The sequence below is a fragment of the Leguminivora glycinivorella genome, chromosome 7 (assembly GCF_023078275.1).
Source record: "Leguminivora glycinivorella isolate SPB_JAAS2020 chromosome 7, LegGlyc_1.1, whole genome shotgun sequence".
In the NCBI taxonomy this organism is placed as follows: domain Eukaryota; kingdom Metazoa; phylum Arthropoda; class Insecta; order Lepidoptera; family Tortricidae; genus Leguminivora; species Leguminivora glycinivorella.
The window spans coordinates 1281085-1301096 of record NC_062977.1 but is presented as its reverse complement, the minus strand read 5'-3'; the positions used below and the strand labels follow the sequence as shown (position 1 = coordinate 1301096).

Here is a 20012-nt window from a genome sequence, read left to right as displayed (position 1 = left end):
ATATCTAAGGATACGGTTATACTTTGATTAATGATACCGAGTTCTTTATTAAATTGTTTGACAATTAGGTATATCTGCCACTGCGAGAATTGAGACACCAGCGCGCTAACCAACCTTAGTCACTGGACACGGCCACATTCTCCTGCCAGCTTTGCGGTCGCGGCTGCCGCTCTCGCATTGGGCTCACTAGCCATTTGCGGAAGTGCCGCAATCTAATGGACGCTGCTTAACCCATCATATTATTGATGTTAGAGGCCATTGATATCTGCCACTATAGAATCAACAATAAGCGGTAAATCTTGGTAGTACATAATAGCAATGAAAAGTGTATTGGCCCTTTGATTAATTGATTGATTGAGAATTGTCAGTGTCAATCAATGTCACTGGTGAAATAGCCCACAGACCAGAAGTTTGCCTGTTGATCACCACAGGTAAGCTCATTTGGCCGCACGGTCTTCTCCCACTCTCTCCTTATGACCGAGCTATATTTCGTTTATTCACTAGGGACGTAGGGACGCTATTGTATCCGTAACAATGTCCTCTAAAGCCTGGGTAAAACAAATTTTAAATGTAATTTCTATTATATTGGGCTGGATTAACCCAAGCCAGTGCTAAATCTTGGAATTAGTTGTCACAGCGGACCCTGGGCTCCCATGAGCCGTGGCCAATGCCGGGATATCTCAATCTATTTAATATTACGAGAATGCACTCAAATCTACGAAACAATAAATATTATTGGTGTAGGAAAAGATTTCATTTATATCACCTAATCGCTTCCAAAAAACGTACTATATTTCCTAACTCACACAACCCAGCAACCTTCTGGGTGAGCTCGCTCCATGCAGGCCACGTCTTCGACTCTTCGCCTCTGTTGGCCTGTGGCCATGAGTAAGTCCATTTATAATACATAAGAGCCCCCTCTCACTAGGCGTCTCGCGAGCGTCGGCGTCGGGCCAACTGTATGGCAAAGCCTGACGCCGCAACGTCGACGCGGCGTCTTTTTCCGTGCAGTAGTATGGGAAAAGTTTTTCTCGATTTGTGTATTTTCTAGCCGGAATTTTTTTTGGTTCCATACAAACGTTTGACCCTTGATAGGAATGGGATCGTTTGACATAAAAAAAAGTTTGTGAAAAATGACCTTTTTCTCGCATTCTGTATGTTTTTTTCCAAAATCTGTAAATGCCAATCTTCATCAATTTGAAATAGATGGAAAGGTCTCCTAAGACCGATTTCGCGTAGCAGCACGGGATCTGGTAGCTGCCCTCACTGACCCGCTATCAGAATACACCCTTTATTTATAAACAAAACGTACCAACTAACATTTCTCGTTTGCCCGCAGGAAACACTTGGCAGCCAACTACCCGTCTTTGAAAACTTCCTGGACAAGGCGCCAAAGTCTGGAGGTTACGATGCAGTACGGCAAAGTGTGGTGCTTCTGGTCGGCTCTTTGGCTCGCCATCTTGAGCCTGATGATGCAAGAATCAAGCCCATTACTCTTAGGCTTATCGCTGCGCTGTCTACGCCTAGTCAGCAGGTAAGGATACTAATATCTATACGTGTAGCACTAAGCAAGACAAATAAGTCTATATAGTTCCTCTGAGAGCTTCATTTATATAAGGCGCCAATGCCAAGTTGTAGTAGGACAAAGTGTGGTGCTGCTAGTCGTCTCGTCGGTTCGACATCTTGAGCCTGATGACGCAAGAATCAAACCCATAACGCTGAGGCTTATCGCTGCGCTGCTTACGCCTAGTCAGCAGGAGGGGATCGAAAGTCTAGCTTTACCACACGATACTTTGTATGGCAGGGTCGCCATGTAAGGTACAATATGATAATTTCAGTTGGGCTTACTTAAGCGCACGGATGAATTCGTTCAACATTTCGTACATCGTATATCTCGACAAGGCCCACTACATCATACTTTGTTGTATAAAAGAGTCAGCTTATAATTATTGTAATAATACGGTAGTACTCTCGTCAAAATTATTGCACGTTATACTTCCTGAATCCATCTCAAAAAGAACTTGGTTCAAAGAGGAAAACTGCAACTTATTGTATATTCTCAGGTTCAAGAATCCGTGAGCAACTGCTTACCGCATCTGGTATGCTCGCCGGCACTGGAGGGAGAAATACCCGCCATCATGAACAAACTTATGAAGCAACTGCTCACCGCCGAGAAGTATGGAGACAGGAAGGTATGTTCGGGTTGTATTCGTTGCCGAATATTCAACCACAGATTTTTTTATCTTTGATGTAGGTAAATAGGTGATTTTTAATATTAAGACTCATGATTGGGATCTTTGACTAGTTTCTTTTTGGGTAATTTTACCTAAAGTAGTCCACATCATGACTTTTTAATAAGCATTTTTATTGTTTTTAACACTCAGCTGTGGTGAACAAACAAGAACTGTTATCTGTACAGGGAGCAGCGTACGGTATCGCCGGTATTATCAAAGGCCTCGGAATCCTCTCTCTGAAACAACTCGACGTGATGGGTAAACTGACCGAAGCCATACAGGAGAAGAAGAATTACAAGTACAGAGAAGGTAGGAATAGAGATAAAAAATAACCTAACCACAAAATTTAAATTTTGAAAAAGCCCCCGACATAGTGGAACGATTTTCATGAAATATGACTAAGAACACTCCCGACTAACTAAACTTTCAAACAAAAAAAAACTAAATCTAAATTGGTTCATCCGTTCGTTAGCTACAATGCCACAGACAGACACACACACAGACAGACAGACACGTCAAACTTATAACACCCCGTCATTTTTGCGTCGGGGGTTAGAAATTTATCTATTTATCACTAGCTTTTTCCCGCGGCTTCGCTCTCGTTAAATTTTAACATTTACCCCCCTATTTAGGGAAGTGGAGGTTTAGAAAGAGACAAAAAGTAGCCTATGTCACTCTCCATCCCTTCAACTATCTCCACCTAAAAAATGACGACAATTAGTCTCTCCGTTTTGCCGTGAAGAACGGACAAACAAACAGACACACACACTTTCCCATTTATAATATTAGTATGGATATATCGTGTTTGTTAGTGCTGCTGGGCAATCCCAGGAGTCAAGGCATATATGTAATCGAGGCCTGTACAGCCAACACAACAGATGTAGATTGTAGACTGCCTCCCAAGGATACCTCCTTACTTTAGTCGCTGCAACTATCATCTGCAAAGATTCTGCGGCCAATGACGACCGGTCTGGCTCAGTCGGTAGCATAGAGGAATAAGTAAGGGAAGAGTTGTAACTCCATACATCAGTAAATGCGAGTTATTTGTAGTGACATCTATCGTCATTCACTCGTCAATCACGCGCCAACTAGCGTAAATTATCAGTACTGCTACTTGTCAATAGATGTCACGACGAACAAAAAGTCTATTGCTCAACAAATTTTAGCTAATATTACAATAGTATTAATCAGTACTTAGCTTTCAATTACTTCACCTTATAATATAAGGTGTAAACTGTTTTAATATTACATTTTTGGCAGACGCAACACTGTCGGCACCTAGTGTCGAGTAGCAGTACTGATAATTTACGCTAGTTGGCGCGTGATTGACGAGTGAATGACGATAGATGTCACTACAAATAACTCGCATTTACTGATGTATGGAGTTACAACTCTTCCCTTACTTATTCCTCTATGGTCGGTAGTGACCCTGCCTGCTAAGCCGCGGTCCTGGGTTCGAATCCCGGTAAGGGCATTTATTTGTGTGATGAGCACAGATATTTGTTCCTGAGTCATGGATGTTTTCTATGTATATAAGTATGTATATCGTCGCCTAGCACCCATAGTACAAGCTTTGCTTAGTTTGGGGCTAAGTTGATCTGTGTAAGGTGTCCCCAATATAAAAAAAAAAAAATGATGATGATATCGTGTAATTAGAACCTTGAGAGGGTTACCCTTATCTGGCAGAATAATTTTGGTCAGAAACACACTTCGCATAACATGTTTCGCAGAAACACTTTTGGTCGAATGATAATTTTACAGAAAAAATAGTTGTCATTATTACTACCACGCATACGACACACTTGGCAGGACATTGTTTTGCAGAACATTACTTTGGTCGAATTTGATTTAGCATAATTTTATATACCATAATGATCGTATAGCACACTATTACCAAAGACCTATATAACTTCGTATAGACCGATAAAGTCTAAGAAAAAAACGTACCCCAAAACCATACAGCACTGTGATTACACATTTTACTTTGATAGTAACTCTTTTTAATACTCGATCCTCTTTGCTATTACAAAAGCAAAATTATGACACGATATCAAAAAGGAAATACTGTCCCAGTTACCGTTAGGTACGACGACGAGCGAAGCGATCTTCTAAACGATAATACGGTTGCCTGCTTGTTGCACTTTTAGCACCATTAGTCGCGTATAGTTTTTTTTTGTGGTGGCGGCGTGCACAGGTCTTGTAAGCAAGACCTCGCTAATAATACAGGCGAGCCTTGCTCATGTGCATATCTGTCGCCAGTTTTCTCTTAGTCGCCTTTCACTACACCGACGGGACGAGATGGGGTGCTATTCTTTTTTTAATGACGGCAACACACGGTACGGCCCGTGTAGGTAATGCAACTTGATCCCCATAGTAGGTTGGTAACATATTTAAGGTCAGTGGGGTCAGGTCAGTTGGTAACATATTTAAGGGCAAGACCGGCATAGTTTATTTGAAATAAAGTTTGAGTGGATAAAACTCTATAATTAATGCAGTCTGGCGTAATGCGCATGGTCCTATGGGATAGCAAATATTATATTTTACAAAGCTTTTACAGTATTTTGGTGAAATAAGGTACTTTTAAGTGATAAAAATCACATTTTTTAAGGCTCGGCGGGTTGACCGTTCTCCCGCGATGAGCACGGAAAGACCGTCTAGTGCTTCTTGTCGCGTAATTTCATATGAGACTAGGTTCCAAAATCATGATCATTGTTATTTTACGTAATAACAGGGCAGAATGTGCTAGATAATTATTAAAATAACGTTGAAATTTTGAACATATAAGCATTTTTCTATTTATAAGGCAAGACCGGCATATGTCCCGTAGATGGGGTTCATAACCTTTTCTTTTCAGGTCCAGATATTGCATAATACTGTTTTTCCAACGAACACCTGCGAATACAATTTAGTCACGATATTACAGGCTCATATAAATCCAACTACTTATCTGTTTTTGAAACTATGTTATTAAGAAAACGTAATAGGATATTAAGATACGTGAATTAGTTTGGTAACATTTCTTAGCAATGCTTGGTTTTGCTATAGTCACTACAGTATGAATGTTCGCATTATTTTTTTTTTCATCATACTCGCACACTAAATGTGATTTTGCACGCAGGGGGAGCGTGAGTTATAGGAAAATCGCTCTCCCAAGGGAGTTATGAAATTTCTAGTACCGTATTCAATTTTTTTTATCTTTTTACATATTTTTATATTGCAATTGTGATGAAAAACATTGTGTGTAACTCGGGGAGTATGAATATTACAAACTCGAGTCTTTAAATCGCTCTGGCATGCCGTCGCGATTTAATTTACTCTCGTTAGTAATATTCAAGTTCCTTCTCTTGATGCACAATGTACTATTAATAGCTAAATAAAAAAATACTACCCACTATTTATCCATTACAGCCTTTGTTAAAATACGTCAAATTGGCATTGTCAATACCAAGCAATTTTTTTTACAAGGGCGTTTTAAAGTCGTTATTTAATCGCAAGTAGGCTTAGTTCTGTTCACCACTTATAATTCTTCACAACTATGTTATTTTTATTTAATACTTTCTAATGATAATTAGTAACACCATACGAATCATTACCAAAACTGTATTTCGAAGTTAAAATCAAAAACGGTACAATTATCATAAGCCAAAAACGTACTTATATATTGATATTGTTTACACTCGACTTATTTCCAATAAAGCCTAAAAAAGGTTGGCAACTCCTTGTTTATCGTATGCCGGTCTTGCCTTTCTCTTTTATGCCGGACTTTCTGAGTAGGCACAATTTCTAAGTTACATATTTCAGAACATAAAACAAGAAATTGAACGCGTTTTGAGTAGATTAATAGTACTAGTCAGAAAGAACGGTTATTAAATGACTACGTTACATATATGATATACAAATATTCCGACTGCTTCTATTTTATTTTATTTTTTTGCGGAACCATGTTGAACTCGATGCTCGAGTTCGAAACACGAATCAAGTTTATTGTTAACTAGTGTTCGTCCTAGGGTTATGTATTGAAGACCAATGGCTTAAGGATGAAAAACTGATATACCTTCGGAGGTGTGAGAGGCGTAGATATATAAACACAAAAGTTATAGTCAATAGACGGTCTTTCCGGGTAGACGGTCTTCCCCACACTGACCTTACACAGATCGAGCTAGGCCTAAATCATAAACCGATAAGACTTAAATGTCAATAACAAAAATAATCAAAAACAATAACAAATTAAAAGTGAGTCACGGGGATTAAACGTCTTTGTGAATAGGTATTATGAATCACTACAGCTAATCTTAGTTTTATCATTGGCGGCTCACTCCACGATTTTATCGCCGCGCTACAAGTACATGCTGGCGGCCGCGAGTTCGCGGCCTACTCAGGGGTAGCGCGCGTTCTCACGGAAAACACGTTCGCACTTTTTGATTGTTACTTTATGTTGCAAGTTTTTTTAAGGATCGTATGCGATGTCCGCGTGTGGAATGTCTAGGAATACTTAGTTAAATAGACATCATGAATAAAATAAATACCATAGGACATTCTTACACAGATCTACGAGGGACGTTCAAAAAGTAATGAGAATGGATATGTTCCTGTATCTTGATTTAATTTTTCTTAACTTGTCCATGTAGCAGTACTCATTAATGTGAAATTGCATAATTAAAAATTTTACTACTTTCATTTGTTTTTCTTTGATATGTACATAATTGACACAAGGTGGGGGATGAAAATTTTCAGTAAAATAAGAGCATGTTTTCATGAATATTTGACATGTCGTGAGTTAATTTCTGACATGAATATCATAATTATCCTTTGTTAGTAACATCAATAAAAAAAGTTCGTATAGATACATTTTCAAACGGTATGGTATCCAAAAAAACTCTAGGTGCTGTTTTGGGTTATGTTCACGATTTTTACAGATTATCACGAAATTTGAGAATATAGATTAGAAACAAAATTACGTTAGTATTAAAGAAGAACATACAATCATTTTAATATTAAAAAAATGATTAGTTACAATAAGAACATTTTAAACAAACAAATAATAATGTTTTTGGCCTTCAAAATGACAGTCGACAGGGCCGAACCCTCAAATTGCCGAGGGTGCTGCTCAAGTTAGTGTATTTAAAGCTACAAGTGACATACCTAATATTGAAGGTAATATAAGGATCATTAATATTTTATATCCAACATTTAAATAAAATTGTAAAATAATCGCTACTCTGAAGAATAATGAAGTGAAGTGCTTACTGACATGGTATTTAGACTATCGTTAAGATTTTAATTTTTAAAGGGGGCAAAAAATAATAATTGAAAAAATTAAATATATAAATAAATCACAAAAGAGTTACTTTTAATTATAAAAGTATAAGGATACTTACATTCTTATGTTTTAATACTCATTATCATTACTTATTGAACGCCCCTCGTACTATTGATTAAGTCCCACGAAAAGTTGAATAATGCTTGTGATGTTGGAACTTAAACAAAAATATATAAAGCCTAGAAAGTACCCAAGATGACATTTTATTTATTATTAATTCTTTTTAATTCATAGGCAACCCTATAGCCGGTCGTCGCGCACGTGCGGCTCGTTTCATTGTAAGAATTATGTAGGCATTTAAAAAGGCGGCATTTCGTGAGCATCAAAGCAGTGGGCCTTCTGTACTTGTACTATTATATATTCTGTGGTTTTATTAAATGTGCAGTTTTTTGGTATCCTCATGACAACAAAATAGTCGTCAAGGATTAAAATCAGCGTCGCGGTCGCGATTAGGTAATCGCAAGCGGTTATCATATTTATCAATCAATCAAAACGTGATGTAGCATAAACAAACATGCAAGAAACCGTGAAATGTAACATTCAGTTACATATTCAACCGATAACATGCAAAAATAAAAAATGGTGTCCTTTTAACCTATATTTGGTTACATTTTTCGTCACCTTAGTAAAATCTTACGAGCATTAAAAGCCAGTAAAACGCATGTCAAGAAACATCGATCTTCCTTTATAGTTTTGCTAAATAACAATAGCATAGGTGTAATATTTGTTAGTATTACAAAAATCGGTAAATTCAATAAAATTACCTAATTAATTTATTTATTATCCACACTTTCAACTATTTTTACAGGCGAACCGTGTAACTTAAATTCGTACTTAATTAAACGCTTTGTACTATTCCACCAATGTCTTTGATATTGTCCACAGGCGCTCTATTCGGCTTCGAAATGCTCTGCTACAAACTAGGCCGTCTCTTCGAGCCCTACATAGTCCACGTTCTACCTCATTTACTACTCTGCTTCGGCGATAGTTCGCAATACGTTCGCGCCGCTGCTGACGATACTGCGAAACTGATTATGAGCAAACTGAGCGCTCATGGTGTCAAGTTGGTGTTACCGTCGCTCTTGCAAGCGCTGAATGATGATAACTGGAGAACTAAAGCTGGTGAGTGTTGTCTGGTTCTTTCTACATAGTTTATGTGTTATCCCAACTACTAGTCTGCTGACTACACAGCGAAACTGATTATTCGTCGCTATTGCAAGCGCTGAATGATGATAACTGGAGAACTAAAGCTGGTGAGTATTGTCCGGTCCTTTCTACATAGTTTATGTGTTACCCCAACTACTAGTCTGCTTCGGAGATAGTTCGCAATATGCTCACGCCACGACGATACTGCCTACGATTATGAGCAAACTGAGCGTTCATGGTGTCAAGTTGGTGTTACCGTCGCTCTTGCAAGCATTGAATGACGATAACTGGAGAATTAAAGCCGGTAATCATTGTCCGGTCTCTTCTACATAGTTCATGTACTAAGTAGCCTACTACCCTACTTCGGAGCCAGTTCGTAATATGTTCGCGCTGCTGCTGACGACACAGCGATACTTATTATGGGCAAACTGAGCGCTCATGCTCATCGCTCATTATCAACATAGATAAGTGATAAAATTGAAATGAATACGCCGGCTGCTAAGTAAATAACCATGGTCGCGAGATAAACGATATAACATCTTGCCTTCCTTTTCGCACTATTTGTAAATCCAATTAGAGTGCTACGACCGCAGATGTCCAGTCAATTCAAAAGAAACAGTCGATCTAACTAACATTATCTTGCAGGTTCAATCGAACTCCTCGGCGCTATGGCCTACTGCGCGCCGAAGCAACTGTCTTCCTGCTTGCCCTCCATCGTGCCGCGACTGATCGAGGTTCTGTCAGACTCGCATATGAGGGTGCAGGGCGCCGGCGCAGAGGCGCTCAAGGTCATTGGCTCCGTTATTAGGAACCCTGAGATCCAAGGTATAGTGATTTTAGTCTTACAATTATTCCTCTCTAACGGCCCAGCCAAGACATTGGTCTAAGCGCGACAGCGGTGAGTGGCAGCCATACGTGCGAATGAAAAGTTCCATCGCTGTGTCTCGCTCCAATGTATGGCCGCCGCTCACCGCTGTCGCGCTTAGCCCAATGTCGTGGCTGAGCCGTAAGGGAATATGTGTTTGAGATAGACTGTAAGGACATCAACTGATCATTATTTATTTTTGAGTGTTGCTCTTCTGCTTTGTGAATCAATCGATCAAATTTTATTATAATTTTAGAACAAAACGGGACTTAATCGCGTAAACACTTACATTTATATTTGGCCCGACGTTTCGAACATCACATTATGTTCGTGGTCACGGGTAGACTGGCGAGTAATTGCATCAACATCTTCAAGTGTTTACGCGATTAAGTCCCGTTTTGTTCTTAAATTATGAATGCAAATCGTGTTAGTCTAAATCAATACAAATTTTATTAGCAGATCATTCATAATACAGTGCATATAAACATAAGTGTATCGATTATTAAATCACTGGATATATCGAAGTAATAATAGAAAGCCATTACAATAAGTGTAACCACCATTCAGCGATATTGGTTCGAGTTTAGCGCGAAGGAAGCCGTCTTTTAGATAACGTTCTGTACATTCACACCTTCTGTAGTAACAAAATATAACTTCCTATCATTTTCAGAAGTATTTCCAGTCGGTTTACAAAACCATGTTGACTGAGTTATATATTTAGAAGGATCAGACCACGAACTTACCTGAATTTTCAAAGCTAGGATGATGATTTGCGGCATAAAATGACCTAACCTTACGTTTCTGTTGCAGCAATCGTACCAGTCCTCCTCCAAGCGCTCCAAGACCCGTCAAACAAGACTTCAGCCTGTCTCCAAACGCTCCTCGACACAAAATTCGTCCACTTCATCGACGCGCCCTCCCTCGCTCTTATCATGCCAGTCGTCCAAAGAGCCTTCCTAGACAGAAGTACTGAGACGAGAAAAATGGCTGCACAGATTATAGGAAACATGTACTCGTTGACGGATCAGAAGGATCTGATGCCGTATCTGCCTAATATTATACCTGGATTGAAGAGTTCGCTATTAGATCCTGTACCAGAGGTTAGTATTTGAAGGTTTAAAGTATAATAAGAACTAGTCTTATACCGGTTGTCAAAAGATCTTTCTTAGATAGAAGTACTGAAACAAGAAAAATGGCGGTACAGATTATAGGAAACAAATATTCGGTAACGGATCAGAAGGATCTAAGTACCTTCTTTAAAAAAAATAAGCTCCGGTACTCTATCCTCATTTTTTTCCTCCTAAATCTATGAACTTGATCCACCGTTTTTGGTCCAAAAGGCCAGCATAAAGTAGTTGAAGTGTGAGGAGAAAAGTTGATAAAGTTTTAACCAATATCCTCTGCAGGCTTTATCCAAGCAGGCAAGCGTGGTCGCGTGATTAACGATATAACGCCAGGACGTCCCTTTCGCACTATTTCTAAGTACGATAGGGACGCCCCAATGCGACAAAGTTGATTCAACCAGTGTGTTACGCCCGCAGCTAGGGTGTGCAAACCGGTTAACCGGTTAACCGAAAAACCGGTTAACCGAGACTTTTTGGCCTCTGTTAAAAACCGGTTTTTATAGTCTGTAACCGGTTAATAACCGAAACTGTATTTATTTCTCAAAATTTGGAAAATTAGGCATTAAAAGATTCAAAAATACGTAATTATTTAATGTTTTGTAATAATAAAGATTTATTCATTACTTTTCATTGACAACATTATTATCTGTAATGATTTTATTTTAAAAATTAGTCCCGAGTCTCAATTATACATTTTATACAATACAGTAGAGTCCGGTGAGTATATTACGACTCCGCATAGACCTAACGTCCAACCTCTTACAACGACATAAGCACAGGTATTTATTTGGTTTTCGTATGTGATACTGATATTATGAAAGTACATCTATTTATTACGACTCCGATTTTAACGACCACCCGCTTTTTACGACACATTTTACACAGAATCCGTCCGTCAAGTCCGGTTACAACGACGCAGCGACAACGTTTTTAGTTTTACTAGTAAATTGAGGAAACAAAGCTACTTCCACCCGAGCACGGCCCCCTGTCTTGCCTACAACAAGTAGCAAAATTACATTGTGGCCATGTAACTTTTTGAAGTATTGCTTTTAAAATTTTAACAATTTGTTCACCTCGGGTCTAATCTTATAAGCTAAATAGAACCCAATTTGTATATTTCGATTGCGTATAAACTAGCTTTACTTACAAATGATGAGCAAGCACGCATACTAAAAAGGACTTTTCTAACTAAACAAGTCACAATAAAATAAGGTATTAATACTATGATAATAATACCATGTAAATAAACCTATTGATTGAAATGTTTTAGTACATAATAGAGATGTAGATATTACTTTTAATTAAAAGAAATGAAATTCGTTTTGTACGACATCCGGTTAGTACGACGTAATATCAGCGGTCCCTTGAGCGTCGTTGTAACCGGAGTCTACCGTATATTTCAAACTATATTTTTTAAAAGAAAGGTAAAATGGAGATCTTGGTTTTCTTACATCAATTGCTTGTATTACTAGGGGCTCTGGGAGCTGTAGACCTTCGCGACATGCCTACAAAACGCAAAACTGACGAATCACATTCAAACACACAAGCCTTTTTTAGCAATTTCTGCATTTACCAAATTTCCAAAAACTGGATAAAAATGATCTTCATCGTGCAAGTCATCCTTATATCACTCCTACGATATCATCAACATCAGAATTCTTAAAGGTAATGGTAATTATTGCGTAGTACGGCCATTTACTAAAAATCCTCAAAACCGGTTAATAACCGGTTAACCGGTTTTGAAGGAAAAGTCTCGGTTATTAACCGGTTTTTTAAGTTAACCGGTTTTTGCATACCCTACACCCGCAGCACGATTCTAACCCCTGCAATTTGTTGACAGGTCCGTTCCGTGTCCGCGCGCGCTCTAGGCGCCATGGTGAAAGGAATGGGCGAGAGCAGCTTCGAAGAACTCCTCCCGTGGCTCATGCACACTCTTACCTCCGAGTCGAGCTCCGTGGACCGGAGCGGCGCCGCGCAGGGGCTCAGCGAGGTCGTCGCTGGCTTAGGAGTGCACAAGCTGCATAAGATTATGCCCGGTTTGTAACACAGTTTTGCATCTTTCGCAAGTGTAAGGTTGCTTCACGCGGTGTCTGTGGGCTCAGCTTCGAGGAGGTCCTCCCATGGCTCATGCACTCGTTGACGTCGGAATCAAGTTCCGTTTACCATAGCGGCGCTGCGCAGGGGCTAGCGAGGTCGTCGCTGGCTTAGGAGTATACAAGCTGCACAAGATTATGCCCGGTTTGTAGTACAGTTTTGCATCTTTCGCAAGTGTAAGGTTGCTTCACGCGGTGTCTGTGGGCTCAGCTTCGAGGAGCTGCTGCCGTGGCTCATGCACACTCTTACCTCCGAGTCGAGCTCGGTGGACCGGAGCGGCGCCGCGCAGGGGCTCAGCGAGGTCGTCGCTGACTTAGGAGTGCACAAGCTGCATAAGATTATGCCCGGTTAGTAACACAGTTTTGCATCTTTCGCAAGTGTAAGGTTGCTTCACGCGGTGTTTGTGGGCTCAGCTTCGAAGAACTCCTCCCGTGGCTCATGCACACTCTTACCTCCGAGTCGAGCTCCGTGGACCGGAGCGGCGCCGCGCAGGGGCTCAGCGAGGTCGTCGCTGGCTTAGGAGTGCACAAGCTGCATAAGATTATGCCCGGTTTGTAACACAGTTTTGCATCTTTCGCAAGTGTAAGGTTGCTTCACGCGGTGTCTGTGGGCTCAGCTTCGAGGAGGTCCTCCCATGGCTCATGCACTCGTTGACGTCGGAATCAAGTTCCGTTTACCATAGCGGCGCCGCGCAGGGGCTAGCGAGGTCGTCGCTGGCTTAGGAGTGCACAAGCTGCATAAGATTATGCCCGGTTTGTAACACAGTTTTGCATCTTTCGCAAGTGTAAGGTTGCTTCACGCGGTGTCTGTGGGCTCAGCTTCGAGGAGCTGCTGCCGTGGCTCATGCACACGCTGACCTCGGAATCAAGCTCCGTGGACCGCAGCTGCACCGCGCAAGGACTCAGCGAGGTTTAGGAGTACACAAGCTGCACAAGATTATGCCCGGTTTGTAGTATAGTTTTGCATCTTTCGCAAGTGTAAGGTTGCTTCACGCGGTGTCTGTGGGCTCAGCTTCGAGGAGCTCCTCCCATGGCTCATGCACTCGTTGACGTCGGAATCAAGCTCTGTGGCCGCAGCGGTGCCGCGCAGGGGCTCAGTGAGGTCGTTGTTGGCTTAGGAGTACACAAGCTGCACAAGATTATGCCCGGTTTGTAACACAGTTTTGCATCTTTCGCAAGTGTAAGGTTGCTTCACGCGGTGTCTGTGGGCTCAGCTCCGAGGAGCTCCTCCCATGGCTCATGCATTCGTTGACGTTGGAATCAAGCTCTGTGGCCGCAGCGGCGCCGCGCAGGGGCTCAGCGAGGTCGTTGCTGGCTTAGGAGTACACAAGCTGCACAAGATTATGCCCGGTTTGTAGTACAGTTTTGCATCTTTCGCAAGTGTTTGGTTTTTTGCTGTTGTTTACTGTGTAAGTCAACTTTTACAGAACAATGTGTTCATCACTGGAAATTATAATTGTTTTTAACATTTTTTATCCTAGAATTTTCATAATTATGATAAGTTTATAACATTGTTACAATTATTTGTCCTTGCAAAGTCTGTATCGGTATCATGGCCCAATATGGCTCGTGACTGCACTCAACTTGAACAACAGTTTGTTGAAGGCATTCTGAATAAAATTATCTTGTGACTAATCTGACAACTGCATCTTTCGCAATTATATGGTTTCTTTAATATTGTTAGTTTCAAAGCTATAACAGTAGTACTGAATTAAGGCTGGTTTAGTATAAGTAGTAGTTTTCACGCAACTGACTTCTCTAATAACTGAGATTTTATCTTCATCCCACAGATATATTTTCAAAAAGCTGACATCTAATAACATTTTTTAATTTCTTTATCCTACAGACATAATTGCAACAGCCGAGCGCACCGACATCGCTCCGCACGTCAAAGACGGCTACATCATGATGTTTATCTACATGCCGGGCGCTTTCACCGACGAATTCACCCCCTACATCGGTCAAATCATCAACCCCATACTCAAAGCGCTCGCCGACGAGAACGAATACGTCCGAGAAACGGCTCTGAAGGCTGGACAGCGAATCGTTAACTTGTACGCTGAGAGCGCTATAACACTACTCCTGCCGGAGCTAGAGAAAGGCCTGTTCGATGATAACTGGCGTATTAGATACAGCTCCGTACAACTGCTGGGAGATCTCCTGTACCGTGTATCAGGTATTGTAAAGAAATATTTGTTTAAAATACGAGCTGAAATTTATTTAGTCGTATGGCAAAGAACAGAAACTTTCATAAGTTAAAATTAAGTCCAATCAGCTTTTGATGGCCTCGTCGCTAAAGGCGATCAGGTCTTCTGGAGATCAGAGTCTTAAGAGCTGAATAATGAATGAATAAAAAACAAGACTCTTTAACACAAAAAATCTTTACAGGGTACCTAGCCGAATGGAACAAACGCTCACGAAACGCTCACGAAATGTAGATATCTATCTCTATCGCTCTTGCGTATTGGCGTGACAGAGCCAGACTACCTTTCGCGGCGTTTCGTTTTCGTTTCGCGTCGCAGAAATGCCATTCGGCTACGGCACCAGAACATAATTAAGATGCTATTTCCCGTTACTTGTCATTTAGAAACTTCAAAATATGATACTGTAAAACTTCGAACGATACATGGACGAAGAAGAAGTTTGTAACTCGTGTCACCCTTTCCCTTCGGTCGTGTTTTTATTTGAATTTCCTCCTTTTTCCTAATGTAAAAAAAAATCTTTTCAAATTTAAGATTAGTAGTTTAGCCGTATGTACCTAATGCATTTTTATGAAAAAAAAAACCTTTTTTTTAGGCGTCAGCGGTAAAATGAGCACAGAAACTGCGTCAGAGGACGATAACTTCGGTACGGAGCAGTCTCACAAAGCCATCATGTCAGCCCTAGGCAACGAGAGGAGAAACAGAGTGCTGGCCGGGCTGTATATGGGCCGCAGCGACGTGGCGCTGATGGTGCGACAGGCGGCGCTGCACGTGTGGAAGGTTAGTTGGAGATTTTAGCGTCAGTGGAGGCAGATCATTCCAGCATTTGGATGCTGCAAATCGAAAACTGCCTTAAAGTCAATCGGTGTATGCGTGAAATATAGTAAGCAGTGGTTAATTGGGTACGGAGCAGTCTCATAAGGTGATCATGTCTGCCCTCAGCAATGAGAGTGTTGTCCTTATACTTTAAGCATCAGTGGAGGTGGCAGATCATTCCAGCATTTGATGCTGCATAACGAAAACTGCCCTGAAATAAAGTCAAGCGGTGTATGCCTGGAATATGTTAAGCAGTGGTAAGATAAGTAGATAACTTCGGTACGGAGCAGTGTCACAAAACCATCATGTCAGCCCTGGGCAACGAGAGGAGGAACAGAGTGCTTACCGGGCTGTCGGGAAATCGAAAACTGCCCTTAAACAAAGTCAATATGAGGAACTGCAGATTAACAAACGCGTTACCGGCCCCTGTAAAACTTGTACTCTCTTTTATGATAAGCTCCACATTGCAGTTCCATGGGGAAATTTTATATTGTGATTTGTTCGCAGGTGGTTGTGACCAACACACCGAAGACTCTGCGCGAGATCCTCCCAACACTATTCGGCTTACTGCTCGGCTGCCTAGCTTCCACCAGCTACGACAAACGTCAGGTCGCCGCAAGGACGTTAGGAGACCTTGTGCGCAAGGTAAGCTATCATTAATACACCTTTCTTCCTATACAATAGGCTACTTGACCCTTTTTTAAACTTTCTCTTATATTATTACTTACTGTCCAAATAACCGAAAAAAATATCACTATATTTTATTATGACTTATAAACCTCAAAAAATATTTTTAACGAATACTTTTACGTAATCAGACAAAAACAACATCAACCATGTCATCTATAGATTTTCTGTGAATGAAGTCATTCAGTGCGAAAACAACACTTTCTTCCACTTAAAGTACGAGCCATAAAGGTGATTATGTCAATGATTGATTTGGCATGAATTCTATGACATCACTACACGACCGACAGCGTTTTCAGTGGCCAAAATTTAAAAATAATTACTCACATTTTTGAATTAAAAATACGTAGTCATCGTACAACACACCCAAAACCCCACCCAAAATCATTAAATATTGGTTTCTTATGTCAAATATTACAGAAGGCAATCGTTTATTGTGCCAAATTAGATATGAGTCTAGTAGCCTATTGCCGCATTTGTTCAATACGCACCAACTAACTATGGAGCAAACGCGGCAATAGTATGTGAATTGCTGGCAATTGTGTTGCTCGTGTAACAGCACCTTGAGGGTATGGCTCTTCCTTCTTTTTGTTACCCTCTATTCTACTTTTTGCTTTCTAATTTGAATTTGTAGAATGACAAATGATGAACAAATGTAACAACACATGATGGATAAAAATACCGTGAAGATTAAAATGAGGATTAAAGTAAAAGTGGATGCAGATCAGCAATCGTATTTATATGTGTACCTACGGTACGACTTGCAATCATCGTAATGGTGAACTGGGGGTTTTATGATTGTCTTACAAATGCAATGCTCCAATATTGTATATCGTCACTACTTTTAAAAAATCTCGTATCTCATGCTGTTCCTCAAAGTTAAAACGCAGTAAGTCTATATGCATTCCATACATACTACAATTTTCTTTTCATTGACAGACGAAGATACAAGTTTTTTTAAAAGTAGTGACGATATGACTATTATTCCAGTTGGGTGAACGCGTCCTACCAGAGATCGTCCCAATCCTCGAACGGGGCCTAAAATCCGACCGCGCCGACCAACGGCAAGGCGTTTGTATCGGCTTGGGAGAGATCCTGGCTTCTACTTCAAGAGATGCCGTACTGTCTTTCGCTGATGGGCTGGTTCCAACTGTCCGAACGGCACTAAGGGATCCACTGCCTGAAGTGCGATTGGCTGCTGCTAGGACCTTTGACAGGTTAGTCATTTAAAAAAAACAGTCATTCAATTCGGCCATTCGACGGGTATTCATCGATTTTGATAAAATTCGACCGTCTCTTCTAAATCTTGTTTTTTTTTTTTAGTTTACACGCGACGATTGGTAATAAGGCCCTAGATGATATTCTACCTCAAATGTTGGAAGGCCTCAACGATCCAGACCCCGCGGTTGCAGAGGCCACTCTTGACGGTTTGAAGCAGGTACGACGTTTATTTCTATTTTTATTTATGCTCATTTTAAACTCGTTCATTGTGGTAAGAGTCCATTCAAACATTTGTAGAGATTCGGTGAATATTCATGATGCCATCTCTCGCTAGCCAAGGGAAATAAAGAGACTCCATGACGAACGTTCGCCGAATTCCTATACGTGTGCACGCAGCATAAAGAATTAAAAATATATGCAATCAAATATTTATGTGTTATTTCAGCAATTCCCGAAAAGTTTGTACATTTGGATCTCGTCTTCGATTTTGATAAAAATTGGTAGGCTGATAGAATCTATGATGCTGGGAAAAATCCACACACACACCGAAAATGCATAGAAATCTGGTAACAAAAAAGGAAGGTTTCATGCAAACTACCTGGGACATTTTGGGAAACCTAGATCTTGCTCAGAATTATGGACTATTAGCCTACCAATTTTTATCAAAATCGGAGACGTGATCCAAATGTACAAAATAGAGATGGGCCGAATATGGACTTTGCTGAATACGAATATTCGACCGAACATTTGGTTCAGCTCTTACCGAACCGAACATTCGGCCGAATATTTGGTTACGCCATATTTTTAAAGCGGATGTTAAGTTTGAACTAGTAAATGATTGAGATAATGGTTACATATGTTACTACAACTATGTTCTTATTAATTAGGCTTTAGTGGATAAATAAAAGTTAGTTAAAACAACTCTGAACTCTTCTCAACTCTCAAACTACGGTTTTTTTAACTTTTTTACAAAACAATTGTATTTACATTTTGACGCATGGGTAATTAATTATCTCTTTTTATTAGTTCCTTGGAAAGCTACTAAAAAGGAGCTTATTATCCAACGGAATACGTGAGATCCTCTTTAGTTATTTACTTTGTTTATTCGGTAAATATTCGGCAATGCAACCAAATTATTCGGCAGAATACGAACTTTGAAAAACTTGCCGAATATGCCGAATACCGAATATTCGGCCCATCTCTAGTACAAAACTTTTCGGGAATTACTCATTTTAGAAGTTAATTTCAGAATACACAAGTCTAGACGACTGCCTTAGGACTCTTCAATATATTTTATGGGAAATATTTATATATTCAGGTGATGGCGATAAAATCTCGCGCCGTGCTACCCTACCTCGTGCCCGTCCTCACCTCGGGCACGGCCGACACCCGCGCCTTATCTGCCTTAGCGGCCGCGGCGGGCGGCGCGCTGGCGAGGCATCTGCCGCGCGTGCTGCCCGCGCTGTTAGCTGCTCTTGCCGCGGCGCGAGGCACACCTAACGAGGCAAAGGAGCTAGACCACTGCAGGAACGCGTTGCTGCCTGTTACTGATGCACAGGGCGTTAGATGGTGAGTACTAGCACAGCCTATACTTATATGCGCACCCTGTCAGCAGCATTAGGAGCAGAACTAGCGAGGCATCTACCGCGCGTGCTGCCCGCGCTGTTGGCAGCGCTGGCGGCGGCACGAGGCACGCCTAGCGAGGCTACAGAACTGGATCACTGCAGGAACGCGTTACTGCCTGTTACTGATGCACAGGGCGTGAGATGGTAAGTGCATGCGCGCCCTGTCAGCAGCATTATGTGGAGCGTTAGCGAGGCGTCTATCTACCGCGCGTGCTGCCCGCGCTGTTAGCTTCTCTTGCCGCGGCCCGAGGCACGCGGGGCACGCCTAACGAGGCAAAGGAGCTCGACCATTGTAGGAACGCGTTGCTGCCTGTTACTGATGCACAGGGCGTCAGATGGTGAGTATATACTGATACACTCTCGGTCCTGAGGTCGAGAGGATATGCGGAAGATTATTCCAGCACTTGGTAGCCGCATATCTGAAACTACCATGAAATGCAGTCTGAATAGAAAACCCCTTCAGTGGAATTAGCATACGTCACTACATGTTTTTGCTACTTTACCTTTTCATATAAAGGCTCTTAATTTGATCTTTGGTTCTCGCATATTCTCTCGAATTCGTCCAAAAGAAAACTTAAAACAAGACTTTCATGTCACCGCTTCCTGATAAAAGACTAGGCTAGTTTCCTATACTTAAAATAAAATATTTTGTGCAAATGAAGGGAGAGCTGTTACCTGGT

The 20012-nt window shown here is 41.0% G+C and overlaps 1 protein-coding gene across 1 annotated transcript in view; it reads left to right on the top strand.

Moving 5' to 3' along the window:
* LOC125227994 (eIF-2-alpha kinase activator GCN1) overlaps nucleotides 1-20012 on the top strand; it is a 104376-nt gene that overhangs the window by 61951 nt on the left and 22413 nt on the right. Inside the window, exons 24-36 of the mRNA XM_048132431.1 lie at nucleotides 1340-1534; nucleotides 2064-2192; nucleotides 2420-2543; nucleotides 8440-8676; nucleotides 9346-9525; nucleotides 10376-10665; nucleotides 12530-12725; nucleotides 14629-14958; nucleotides 15579-15763; nucleotides 16307-16444; nucleotides 17477-17703; nucleotides 17810-17924; nucleotides 19026-19276. Of these exons, the coding sequence (XP_047988388.1) occupies nucleotides 1340-1534; nucleotides 2064-2192; nucleotides 2420-2543; nucleotides 8440-8676; nucleotides 9346-9525; nucleotides 10376-10665; nucleotides 12530-12725; nucleotides 14629-14958; nucleotides 15579-15763; nucleotides 16307-16444; nucleotides 17477-17703; nucleotides 17810-17924; nucleotides 19026-19276 (2597 nt within the window). The remainder of the gene's footprint in view (nucleotides 1-1339; nucleotides 1535-2063; nucleotides 2193-2419; nucleotides 2544-8439; nucleotides 8677-9345; nucleotides 9526-10375; nucleotides 10666-12529; nucleotides 12726-14628; nucleotides 14959-15578; nucleotides 15764-16306; nucleotides 16445-17476; nucleotides 17704-17809; nucleotides 17925-19025; nucleotides 19277-20012) is intronic.